Source organism: Eublepharis macularius, chromosome 4 (genome assembly GCF_028583425.1).
Source record: "Eublepharis macularius isolate TG4126 chromosome 4, MPM_Emac_v1.0, whole genome shotgun sequence".
Classification (NCBI taxonomy): Eukaryota; Metazoa; Chordata; class Lepidosauria; order Squamata; family Eublepharidae; genus Eublepharis; species Eublepharis macularius.
The window spans coordinates 152,858,811-152,872,217 of record NC_072793.1 but is presented as its reverse complement, the minus strand read 5'-3'; the positions used below and the strand labels follow the sequence as shown (position 1 = coordinate 152,872,217).

Sequence of the window (13,407 nt, the reverse complement as noted above, 5' to 3'; positions counted from 1 at the left end):
TTCAAGCAGCATGTCTGTCTTGTGAGGGAATAAAAGCAATTAGCCACCTGATCAGCAAGACCATGATGGGAGAAGACAGACTCAAACATCTGGCAGCATGAGTTTTTGTACCTTGTTAAGCTTAATTGGGAGCACCTGGCCGTTGCCAACGGCATGACAGCTCAGCTGATGATTCAGTGTGCTTCGACTGAGCATTGAATATAGTATTACTATTCATCACATAGATATGATTTCAAATATCTATATATTTTACTCCTGTTTTTCAGATGTAGCGACTTCCAAACATGTCATTGCAGCAAAGTAGCCAAACATTTCCCCAAGACATTTTTAAATGGTGTCTCTTTCCATGCAAAAAAACATGGTGTGTGCGCCTAAACTAGAGAGTGAGTTGTCAGAAGACAAATGAGTACATGGCAAATGTGGGCTTTGAGTCCAGATGTCCTACTCCTCCTGAGTCCCATGGGGCACACTAGAAACAGCATGCCACTGATATGTTCTGTGATAAGATGATGATGCTTGGAAACAAACCTTTTCAAGCAAAGCAGCCTTTCAAAACAGAACATTTGATCTCCATTGGCAGCATAGGCATTGCGCATTTACTATGAGAGCAGCCTTTTGAACTGGGTGAGGATTTTTAGCTCCTCCCCCCACTCCCAGTGGTGTAGCATCATAACAACAACTGGTGTCTGAGCAGTGTGATCCTTAGTCTTCTTGTAGCTGCTCCCGCCCCCCTGCCCCCAGGATCTCGTCCTCGGAGTGGAATGACCCATTTGAGCTCTTTCAAAAGGAGCCTGCCCCAGATAAAGAGGGAGAAAGCTCACGGATGTGTAATAGCATTTGAGAGTTTAAAGCAGTGTGCATACAGGGGTCTGTGTGTGGAGGGGAGAGCTAGCGAGAGGAGGCGCATTCCAGCCTAGTTCAGGACCAGCCCACTCTGCAGCTGGGAAAAGCTGGAGCATGCTCACTCTTCAGCAGGAATAGGAACTTTTGCCCACCCACTGAAGAGACAGACAGGTACGAAGCTGGCAGGTCAAAACATTAAAAAACAAAACTCAAGCTGTCATTCACCTCTATGATTTTACATTTCCTCAGAATAACATTTTAGACAAGTATTATTTTACAGCAGAGCAATTACGTAAACCAGGGCCTTTAGTCATAGCATATATTGGAAATTCTAATGAAAAGCTGCCTTTTTAAAATGTCAAGTAATATCCTCAATGTTTGGTAGGAACCTAACAGTGCTCTGCCAGCAGCAACAGGAGCAAACCAACACATGGCATTTCATACCTTGGGGATTTTAGGAGTAGAATCCAGAAGTAGATCACCGTGTTCTTTATTTTAACCAAGCAGGTGATCTTAAGAAAAACAATTGGTCTTTCCTCCAACTTTCCAGGACTGGCTAGCTGAATTAACTAATCTATTGCTCTCATGAACAAATGAACATGAAGTACAAAATGTATGAAGACATCTCGTCTTTTTGGGGTGGGGGTGCTCTACAAACAAGTTGTAGAACTACTGCACCATCCCCAACCCCAATTTTACTTGGTAGATGGAGGGGGATTATTTGACCTTGTATTATGTTGTATATAGTATACTTGTTGACCTTTCAGGTGCCACAAGTTCCCTTTTTTGTTTTTGCTGCAATGGACTACACCTGGCCCATACTCTGGGATCTTTCCAGAACTTTGCATTGTCCTGTCCAGTTCTGGCGGTTTCCATACGGGGACAATTCTTTGTTGTGTACTCATTGCCATTGCAAATGCAGAATGTCCACACTTGATGGGGGTGGGGGGCAAGAGGAAAGATTTGCTATATTTTCTTTGATATTCCCTTGTGGCTGCTAGTCCCACCACCACAAGGCTTTTTGCTTTTTAAAAATAGTGTTTTAACACTATAGTGATCTAGCAAATACCATTTTTGAGAGTATCAAAGAAAGCCTTGGCCCACCCAAGGGGGTGGAAGGCACAAAGGGATTTAGGGAGAAATGGCATTCATGTGGGCAGGAGGTCCAAAAATACACACCTTCCCATCCACATGACAACCAAACCTACTTGAAGTACAATCATTCTGGAAACCTCATATTAATGGATATGTGAGGAATACAGTGAAGCAGGGGGAAACCCTGGACAATTGTGCAGCAGAGTTGTGCAGAAGTACTGCTGGAAGCAACCTTTGTCAAGTTGTATATGACAGATAAAAGTCTTTGAGGAGATGTAGAATCAGATATGTGGTGTTTGGTGGACAGATCCAGATAACCTTTTCCTTCTAGAATAAAGCACAATTTTGTCTTGCAAGGGATGTCTCTTAAAACAAGATTTCTCAAATTTATTTGGTAAGTCTAATGTTAGAGCCTTAGGACACAGTAGTGACCCTGCCATCTCTCTGTCCGGGGAGGTCACTCCGTTGTGCACTGTCAATGAGGATCCACTAAGAGCTTTTTTGTGGGGGTGGGGGCAGAGGGGTTTGTTGTGTTCAGGAGCAATGCTGAATAACCCATGGATGCTACCTGCAGACCGCTAAACACCAACATGGAGATATATGCTTCCCTGTGCTCTCCAACCAGAGTTATCTCCATAGCAACTGAGTTTCTAGATACTCCAATAAGGCCAGCCTACTTCACAGGCCCAAACTAACCTGTCTTTTCCCATCCATTTCAACTCAATTTTCACTGTCATGTAAGGTCTGTCATAAAGGAATAATTATAGGATGTATGTAAGAACAAAAATTGCACTACTTTCTTGTAGAGGAAATTCTAAATCAACATCGCCCCCTTTTTATTCCTTCAATCATAATGTAGATTTTCTCCTCAAAGTATGCATCAGTAAAGGTCTGTGAAGAAATTCAAATTTTCGCTGCGTTAGTACAAAGGAACAGTTAGAGGACAGCAGCGGGCTGCCACATTTCCACATTTGTTTGTCCTTTTTGCTGGTAACCTCTCTACCATACTGGTTTTCACTTCATCCCATGGGATGGAGCTCCTGAGGTGTTCCAGAGCCCCCAAATGCTGGTTCAGTGAGCTCCTATAAAGCTACCTTGTTGATACTTTTCGGAAGAAACTGCTGCTAAAGCCCCTGTGCCTCCCATCTCTCCATGTTTGCATGCGAAGAGTAACAGCAGAATAAAGTGTAGTCTCTCAGAAGTGAATAGGCTTCTCAGCACAGGCCTATTCAGTCTGGCTCCTGTTCCTGTCTCGTGCTTGCAATGGTGGGGGGGGGGGGAGGCGTCCAAGCTGTCTCCTCATGGCTAATGGTGGGCCAGGTCTGGAAAAGTTTGCCATTTCAGTATCTGACAAATCTGGCTGTAACATCATTATTCTGCGCTGAAGAAAAAACTGACTACTGAACACATTGATCTACCTTCTGTTGAGTCTACTAAGATCCCCCTTGTCTTAGAAGTGGCTCTCCAGGGTCTCAACTTTTTCCTGTCACGTACTATATGATTCTTTCAACTACAGCTGCAGGATTGAACCTGTGACTGTCTGCATGCAAACTAGATGCTCTACCTGTCTACCACTTAGCCACAGCCTCTCCCTAATATGCAATTATCATGTCACATGTTCTACTGGTTCTTACCCAGAAGAGGGAGGAAAAGAGATAGATTCAAAAAACCGCTCTTTTCTGCAGCCTCTTGTAGCTACCCAAATTGCTCCCAAGGGTAAGCAAACCCTCAAAAAAAGAACAGGAGCTGCAGTAGTGGAGAGAGGGGCTGCACCTTGAATGGAAAATCTGGGAAATTGTTCCCCTGCTCCTGCATAGGCAAATCCACCCTCTGCTCATAAAAGAGCAGATCCAACCTATGGAGTACTGATAGCTCCTTGTTTCTTGTAATGCCTGATTCTGCCTACATTTACCTAACCGTGGAGATTCAATTTCCCGTGGCCATTCATAACCTCCCTGCGTTCTTCTAGTGCTAATGCATAGCATCACCACGTGGTGCAGCAAAAACAGAAAGGATGTGCTCAGTCAAGAAAGTTGCACCTGTTTAAAAGGTAATATTTGTCCATTAGGTGAACCAATTGCTAATATTTACACCCAGTGTCCCTCTGGCTGTGCTTTGAACAGCTGCTTGATGTGCAGACATTAGCGAGCAATTATGCTTATTTCCATGCTGTGCAAAATTTCAGCTGCTGCCTTCTGCCTAGCAAGTGGTTGCTAAATGCAGAGAAGCAAATGAATCTGGTTTTTATTCCCAGTCTGTTGGCAATCCTGCCTACTTCGCCACCTCAACCAGGTTGAATGTCACCTTTTTTGCATTGGTACCAGACTCTAAAGTCCTAACCTAGATGGCCCAGGCTAGTCTGATCTTGTCAGAGCTTGGCTGCTAAGCAGGGTTGGCCCTGGTTAGTACTTGGATGGGAAACCACCAAGGAAGTCCAGGGTCCTTATGCATAGGCAAGCAATGGCAAACCACCCTTGTTGGCTTTGTTCAAAGTTGCTCCAGTCTAAGCCCACTGATTTCAATGGATTGGATCATCTCTGCCAAACTGTTTCTCTTCTATCATACACAAACTGACAGAACTCTGAATGAGCTCTGTTCCAAGTAGAATATGTCCAAGGGCTAGTGGTCAGAGGCACCAGGGGCCATTAAGCAAGCATCTCTAACTCTCAAGCTACACAAAAGCCTTGAGAAATGGTTATTGTGCAGATCTCTGCTTGCTACACTCTAGTACTGCAGTACTACTGTATGTCCTGTGCACCAGCATCACTGCACCAAACACAAAGATATAAAACAGTATTAAATATTTAATTATTACCTCTTTAATAACCAAAGTATTTCTGAGCATGCAAGGTTATCTCTCCCCTCCACTGTAGAAACTTAGGCAGCCATCGTGTTTGCAAGACAGCCTTCCATTGCCCACTTTCCTGGAGCATGGGGCAGGTGCCACACTGGGGAGCAGTGCTCCGAAGAGCCACAGGTGGCTCCTGAGCCACTGAGTATTATCACTCCAGTAGGAGGCCTTGCAGGAGATGAACTGCATTTTGTCCAAGTCCGGGCCAGAACATTTTCGAACAATACATAGCCATGATAAAACTCCCACACAGTACTGAGGCAAATGAGAAACACTAGGCATGACTCCAGCTATGAAAAGCTGGAGCAGCCTGAATCAGATTGCAAAGAAGCAAAACTGCCTTCTTAAAGAGAAGGACAATGATAGGTAAGTCCCAAAGATCCTGCAGTAAATGAGAAAGCTTGGAAATATCCAATCATGTGCTGCCTTCTTGGGGGAAGGGGGGTGTAATACATACCAGTAGGCTTGGTTTACACGGAACTGCTTATTTTCAAGATGCTGCTAACAGAATCTCACTGCTGATCTGAGAATAATCAAGCTGCCCACCCTAGGAGGAAGGCGGCAAGCAAGCCTTGGTTCCATGACAGATAAATTATCCTCCAATCAGCTCCTTCCCCTGGTATTTCTCAAAGACTTCCCTAAACTTTTAAAAAGAAATATCACAACATACTTTTGCATGCTTCTGTTCAGCTTGCTGACAATCAAGAATACATTCAGCAGAAACCAGTGGAAGTCATCCTTGATGCAAGGTTTGCAACACTTGTACATGTGCTTTCACACTGGACAGTTTTAAACATGAATGTATTTTATTATATTCTCAAATTTAAGCAAATTATGGGGTTTCAAGAGACCATCATTCAGACTCCGAACCTTCTGCAAGTATAGACTAGAGCTTTGCCTAATACGGCTGTAGAAACTAGGATTGCCAGCCTCCAGGTAGTGGCTGGAGATCTGGAATCACAACTGGTCTCCAGGCCACAGAGATCAGTTCTCCTGGAGTAAATGGCAACTTTTGGGGGTGGACTCTATGGAATTATGCCATGCCAAGGTCCTTTCCCTCCCCAAACCCCACTTTCTCTAGGTTTCTCCAGGTTTCACCCCCTAGATCTCCAGGAATTTCCCAACTTGGAGCTGGTAACCCTAGTAGGAACTATATCAAAGACTGCAGTCTTAAGCACAGCTACTAGCAAAGAAACAGGAGTCTAGTAGCACCTTAAAGACTAATAAATTTATTCCAGCATAAGCTCTTGTGAGTCAGAGCTCACTTTGTCAGATAAATAGGACCATTAAGGCCCTAATTGGATCTAGTTTTGAACCAAAAACAATCTAGTCTGCTGATTTTACACTCTTAATAGGGGTACCAACTCTGGGTTGGGAAAATCATGGATATTTGGGAATGCAGCATGAAGAAGGCAGGGTTTGGGAAAGGGAAGAACTTTAGCAGGGTATAATGCCATAGCGTCAACCCTCTAAAGCAGCCATTTTCTCCAGGGGAACTCATCTCTGTTGTCAGGATATCAGTTATAATTCTGGGAGATTTCGCGGCCACCTGGAAGCTGACAACTCTCTCCTCTGCATCTGATAATGTGAACTCTGTCTTACAAAAGGTTATGTTGGAATAAATTGTGTTAGTCTTTAAGGTATCACCAGACTTCTATTAGATTTTGCTGATAAAAACTAGCACAGACACCCCTCTGGAATTACTACAGAATGTAAGGAAGGCTCATGTCTGAGTAAACAGGCTAAGCAGCACTATGCAGAGAGTATATAACCTAAAAAAAAGAAATATCACAACATGGTGAATATTCCCTGAAATTGTTCCATTGTTTCTTCACATCTAATAGGATGTGAAGAAATGTATGTGGGGGGGGGGCAGGGATTGTTTGTTTTTCAGTTGATGACTTTTATGGACCCATATGGGGCTGCAATAAAATCGAAGGATTCTTCACATTTGTAGTCATATTCAATCTATTACCCTAAAGGATACCGTGTGAGTCTGGGCAGAGCTAAGGTGGTCTTCTGTTTTTTTAATAGCAGAGTTCTTCTGTTTTCAACCACCAGGCAACAGGCAGAAATTCAATAAGGGAAACCTTCCTATTTGTCATATATCCAGAGGAGTTAGCCGTGTTAGTCTGTAATTGCAAAACAGTAAAATGTCCAGTAGCATCTTTAAGACAAACCAACTTTATTGAGGCATAAGCTATCAGTATGCTGATAGCTTCCTATCAATAGACTGATAGGAAGCTATCAGATAAGCTTCCTATCAGTATGTCACCATCCTGGAGAAGAAGGGTTCATAACAGCTTTAATCACAGTTTGATCTGCCACAATTATCAGGTGCTAGTTTATTTACATTTAATGCATCCCTCCTTCACTGGAGCTCAAGGCACCGTATATTTATAGCCCATTTTTCTCCCCAGTATGGATCTGAAGCAGCTTACATATTCTCTTCTCTTCCACTTTATCCTCAGCTACAACCCTTCTCTGTGGCTCAAGATCACCCAGTGGGTTTCATGGCAGAGCAGGGGCCCAGGTCACTCCTACTGCAGTCCAACATGCTAACCACTACACAACACTACCTCTCCATTGCTTAGTTCTGTGTCACGAAAACCTTTTTTGCTCACAACAGATCTCTAGTAAAGGGGAAAGGGCAGGCCTTTCGTCTCTCTCTCTCCACCAGTTGACAACTGGATTGACAATAAGCAATGTTACAATTACCAACAGTCCAGCAAATATGGCAGATGTGGATTTAAAGCCCTGCTCAGTCACTTTTTAAATCTAAGCGCCTTTACAGGGGTGGCAGACTCCTTCAGCTTAAGTAGGTTTCTGGGCATACATGTTAAGAGGCACAACAATGTGGCAAGCTTTATCTTTTAAATTCTGAGAGCACAAGGGCTGAAGCCAGAGAGAAAGGGTTTTGCCAATGCTATTTTGTCCCCAGATATAAGGCATAGTCTGTCAGACAGTCTGTCTGTCCCACTTCTTAATAGGACTTCCAGCAGTCTCCCCCTAACAAGGCTCTTTAGTATATGTATAAACCACTTTCCAGTTTCATGTGGGATCCCCAAGTCAGCTGACAATAATTTTAAAATATTAACATATGAAAAAACAAGAGAACACAGGGAAAGAAGAAAGGTGCCTTCACTAATCTAAAGGCCTCCCTGGAGAGAATTCCCCCATACACTTACTTTTCAGAAGGACCAAAGAGACAGTACCAATCTCACCTCTTAGAGGTGATGGACACAGCTCCCTGCTAATATTACTTCAGACAAGGTAAATTCCTATAGGAAAGCCGAGAACGAGCCATTCTTTTATGCACTGTAGTTTCAAATGATTCAGGGCTTTAGAGATCAAAGCCAGTGCTTTGAATTAGGGCCAGAAGAAATGTAAATGTAAAAGAAAAGATATTATGTATTCTGTGGTGACTGAGCTTTGAACTACTTGAAGCTGAACTGTCTTCAAGGGCTGCACCACATAGATTGTGTTGTAGTAGTCTAATTAGAATGTGTCACTGACTTGCCTTGCTTTTTGAAGGAACGTCAGCAAACTGATTTAACCTGGAAAAAGGTACTCATGTCTTTTATAGTGGTAGACTAGGCAAAAAGTCAACAACTGCAGCATTACACTGTACCAGTAAAAGCTGTACCTATGTTTATAGTCTTGTCCCAAAAACAAACATACAAAGCCCCATTCTCAACCAGGAAGCTTCCCGGCTGGCTTCAGGCAAGTCACTATTGCTCAGTCTAGCATAACTTGCAGGGTTGTTGTTAGAAGGATCAAATGGGAGGATTTGGTTGGATATATTATCCAATCAAATATTTCTAAGTCTCCCTGATGTTAATGGAAAACTGAAGTACATACTTAACAGTACAATCCTACATAGATAATCCAATTTAAATGCATTGATTTCAGTAGGCTAAAACTGGAGGAACTCTACATAGGATTGCCTTACAACTCTCTTCAACTGAAATCAATGGGGTTGAGCCCATTGCGATTTGCCCTTTGACTACAGCAGGAAATAATTCTAAAATTTAATTAATGCCTGTAAAAAATGCATGAAAATGTGTTTTAAATTGCTCAAGTTTCTGAGCTAGAAATGTCCCGCAAAGAACACTCTGGTGGCCTAATGACAATAAAGAAAACCAGCCAAGCTAAACCCCTGCCTGTACGCGTACGGCGACCGGCCGCAATCAACACCAGATCCCGGCCGGAATCCGGCCCGCGCTTTCCTTCGGCTCCGTTGCTAACTTTTTCCAACTAAGTTTAGCTTTTGGATCACTCCAAGCGGCGTGTTTGGGAGTTTCTTTTTGGAGCCCTGAAGCCAGTGGCCGTCGCGGCTTGGCTAGGACGGAAGGAGGGAGTTGGGAGGGGAGCGGCTTGGATTGGAAAGGATCCTCCCCCCGCATAGAGAGATCAGGCCCAGCTGGCCCAACCCGCCTCGCTCTTTTATCACTTGGGGGTTTGCCTTCAGTTCTAGAGGAGGCGACTGAGCCCTGGATCCAGTTGCCTCAATGAAGTTGTGGGTCTTGCTGCTGGCAGGTAAGCCTTTGCTTGGAAGTGGGTAGAAAGGGGCGAGGGGACTGACGCCTACCTGTCAAAAGACACCAAGTGGCAAGGGAGGCGGCTGGAGCGCTGAGGGTGGAGTGGCTGGGCTGGCACAGCGCTGAACTCGGGTGGGGGGTGGGATCTAACGATGCCAGGCGCCAGATAGCGACCCCTCCCAACCCCCTCTTCTGTATTTACCTGCCTTCTTGCGGCAAGTTCTGGAGCGAAGGGAAGTACGCGCCCAGACCCCGAAAGACCTATTTTTAATCCGACGCACATCCTACCCGTTCCCTACAGAGCCCAGCCCTGATGGGGACATCTCTCCATAAAGCTGTGGCTTGGCTAGTGTGTTTGTGTGTGCAAGCAAGTATGCGTGCTAGATGAAGAGTCGTGAGGACAGCAAAGGGATCCTCTTATTCTGACCCTTTCCTGCAGGTCGTGAGGTTTCGGCCCTCTGATTCCTAAGGTTAGAAGGATTAACATCTTGTCAGTTTAGAGTAGACCCTTTTTTTTAGAGGCAGAATGGTTAATAGGTACATGGGAAGGCCAAACACCAGCTGTGAGATGCAGTGAGAAGGAAAGCTGCACTGTCTGATTTTCAACCTGTTATGTAGCGACCTGCCTTCTCCACTTGTCTCAGACAGCGTCCCGATTCTGTGTATGTTCACTTGGAAAAACTCTGAGAATTTAGCGAGGCAGTCCCAGGTAATGCCCCCTAAAGAATCATACTTTGACTGCATCCTATTGAGGAGTCAGTTATAAATACCAATCGAGTTAAAATCCAGGCCCCTTGAAAGTTTTCCACAGTGACTACAAGAGGTTGAAGGACAGTCAAATGTACAGTATATGTCCTCAGTCTGTGGCATTGCAGGTTGCTATTTCCAGCTACAGGCCGGGCTTCCTCCCTATATTCAGTCATACGCATGTATGGTGTTTACAAAGATCTTGCATTCTGGGTCTGGGTGTCCCTTCCCCACAGCTGTCAAGGTTGAGGGAGTCCTATAAATAAAATCCATACAATTCAGTTCTAGACTGCTATCATGATTAGCCCCTGGTTTGAAATTTGCTTAACCCACACTTCACCAGTCTTAAGTATGTATTGTAAGAGTGGGAAAGCCGATTTTTGTTCTACGAAAGGGACTTCAAGGGTACCACATTAAGTATGCGTGCTCAAGATCACTCAGCAAGGACTAATAACCCCTTGATACTCTCCAGCCATCCTGCTGTGCTCACAAGACACATGTGATGGTAAATTTTCCTACCCGTTTAAGTGTGCACTAATGGATTTGTGTTGGTGAATATGAATCTAGCAGGAGGCTACGATTCCAGTTCATTTAATCCAAAGCGAACCAGTGCGCAGTCTGATGTGAGCGTGAACACTTACTGAAGTGATTTTAACTTCAGCTTCCTCCACTTGGGGAGCTGGATCTTCTTTTGTTGGTGCATCCACCCCCCCATCTTAGTTCTGGGGAAGCTGCACCCCCCAGCAGCTCCCTCATCATCTGTATCCCTGGCTCCTTTTGAAGCTCTGGCTCCAGGGGATTTGAGGCTGAGAGAGCTGGCAGGGTGCCTGGAGCAGCGAGCAAAGCAAAAAAGCGGGTGGGGGACAGGAAAGATCCCACACCTGCCCCACCTCCACTCAGCAGCTGTAGGGTTCCTGGCTGATGGGAATGTGCCTAGAAGAGGAGAGGAGAGACCCTTGAAGTTTCTGTTCAGTCATAGCTCCATCCCCCAACGACTAATCTCTTGCCACGCTGAGGAGGGGAGAGGCCTGGGCAGCCTGAGGGACCCAAACGTGCCACAATGGCTGTGATCCCTGCTTCGTGCTCTGCCATCCCCCCCCCACCCGCTATCAAGCTCTCCGATGGAGGCATTCTCTAAAGCGCCATCCCCCACAATCCCTGGCACAGGGCCAACCTGGCCGAACAACAGAGCCAAGCCCCGACAGGGTTATTTCTGGCACTGCTGCAGTTTCCGCTCCCAGACCCCATGAAGGGGTGAGGACAGAGGAGGCTAGCTGAGACGTTGCTCCCTCCGGCCCCACCCTAGTCTGAGCAGCACAAACAGGTGGAAGAGGATAAGGGGGGGAGCAGTCTGAGGGAAGGAATCCCAGCTGCAAGGGAAAGAAGCATGAAAGGTGTAACCCTCCAACTCCAGCAGGGTGATTATTTGATCACTGAGAGTCCTGGGTGTGTGGCAAGTTTCAAATAGCAAATAGCAAATACTTTAAATCTGCAAATTCCCATTGAGCTACAGAGATAGTGAGTTGCCCAAGGGCATCAGATGACTCCCTGACAGAGGTAAAATCTGTAACCAGACCCCAAACCCAACCCGATTGATGGTGATTGCGGCTCTTTCTTTGGAAAGCTCAGAGCAGATTATGTATGGGACTCCTGTCTATGTGAAGTCTTATCAGAACTCCGTGGAATACAGATTCTCCTGATCTTCCCGTTCCTTTGCTATAAATTGGATACTAAAATTTCCACCCAAGCGTAGGCTAACTTTGGGTCTACTTTCCCCTTGAATGGCTGCACTGCAACAGGACACCCCGGTGGTTCCCTGACAACCCCTCCAGAATCTCCCAAGCTGAAGACCTTTCTGTACCAAGAACATTACCTAGAACATATTTTTTTATGTTTTCATTCAAAGCTCATTAAAAACAGCACTGCAGACAAGGCAGCTTTATAGGCATGTTTATGATATCCCTGTACAATATGCGGATTTCAGGCATACGTTCAATGATATCTTTGTTTCTGATTGCCATAAGCCAACTCATTAATGTCAGGTTTGATTCCTATTTGCTCTGTGCCGCTTTTTTGATGGCCTGGGTAAAGAAAGCTATGATTTTGTCTTCAAACATGATAAGCAGTGTAAAACCACACTGGCTGTCAAAAGTTTTTGCAAGAGGAAAGGGCTGCCGAAAATCTTAAGTATCCCCGCCCCTGTTTGCCTTCAGATTACCTCCCAGGGGGTCGTATGAGGGGATCCACATTAAGAATCACTAACACAACCCATTTCTTGACCAGTGTTAAATATTAGTATTTGTTTCTTTGGACTGGAACTAACTTACTTTCCCATGGTGAAAAAAATAGACGAAAGGGTCTCTATGGACTAGCCAAAAGGGCTATGCTGTTGATCATAGGACCTGTATGGACAATGCCATGTGGGATGGGGGCTGTAATAAGGAAACAAATTCAGTAAGACTGAGCAAAACAACTGATTGGATCCAACCCTCTATGTTAGTTCTGAATCTCAAGAAACTAATAGGTTTGAGCTAAGCGCGCATTTTTTTTTACAGCCACTGCTATTTTGACAAAGAATGTTGAATAAGCACTTTTCATAGTTTTTCTTTCCTTCTTTCTTTCCCTTCTCTTTCTTTGTACTTCTCAACTCCATATTTGTGTATAATATAATTTCTGGTTTTTTTTTTTAACGAGGAGGAAAAAGACTTTGCCGTAAGCAAACTGAACACTTTTTGAAGTGGAGTCATGTTCATTGCCCACAGTCTAGATCATTGGTTTGACTTCTCGCTTGGCTTTTCCCTGTCGACAGTGCTGGTGGGAGCTCTCTGCCAAGAACCAGAGCTTCCCCATGGCTGCTCTCAAGGCAGCTGCTATCCAGGCACTGGGGATCTGCTGGTAGGCCGGGCTCACCGCCTCTCCACCACCTCCACCTGTGGTCTACGCCGTCCCCAGTCCTATTGCATTGTCAGCCACCTGCAGGTGAGTGCCTTGGAGCAAAAGGAGGGGGGCATGGTGGGTTTTGGTAAAGTGTGTGTACCAGATCAGGACTTGAATCTGTTAAGGGCATGTAGGTCTCATACTGCATTCCTGCTTGGGCTAGAGGGTGAGGTGATTGGAGAGGAATGGATGGGAGACTACAGAAGGGCTGTAGTGGGCTCTTTTCTGCATGACGGAGGTCCCGAGTTCAATACTCAGCATCTCCAATTAAAAGGATTAAGTAGTAGATAATATAAAGGATCTCAATCTGATACCTAGAAAACTGCTGCCAGTGACATCACTGTCTCTGATAGGTCAATAGTCTGCCTTCTGCAGCTTCATGTGTTCACTGGG

General features: G+C 45.0%; 1 protein-coding gene across 1 annotated transcript in view; it reads left to right on the top strand.

Moving 5' to 3' along the window:
* Positions 1 to 9,241: 9,241 nt before the first annotated feature.
* LAMB2 (laminin subunit beta 2) overlaps positions 9,242 to 13,407 on the top strand; it is a 48,630-nt gene continuing 44,464 nt past the window's right edge. The window contains exons 1-2 of the mRNA XM_054977382.1: positions 9,242 to 9,328; positions 12,887 to 13,056. Coding sequence (XP_054833357.1) covers positions 9,301 to 9,328; positions 12,887 to 13,056 — 198 coding nt within the window. The 5' untranslated portion in view covers positions 9,242 to 9,300. The remainder of the gene's footprint in view (positions 9,329 to 12,886; positions 13,057 to 13,407) is intronic.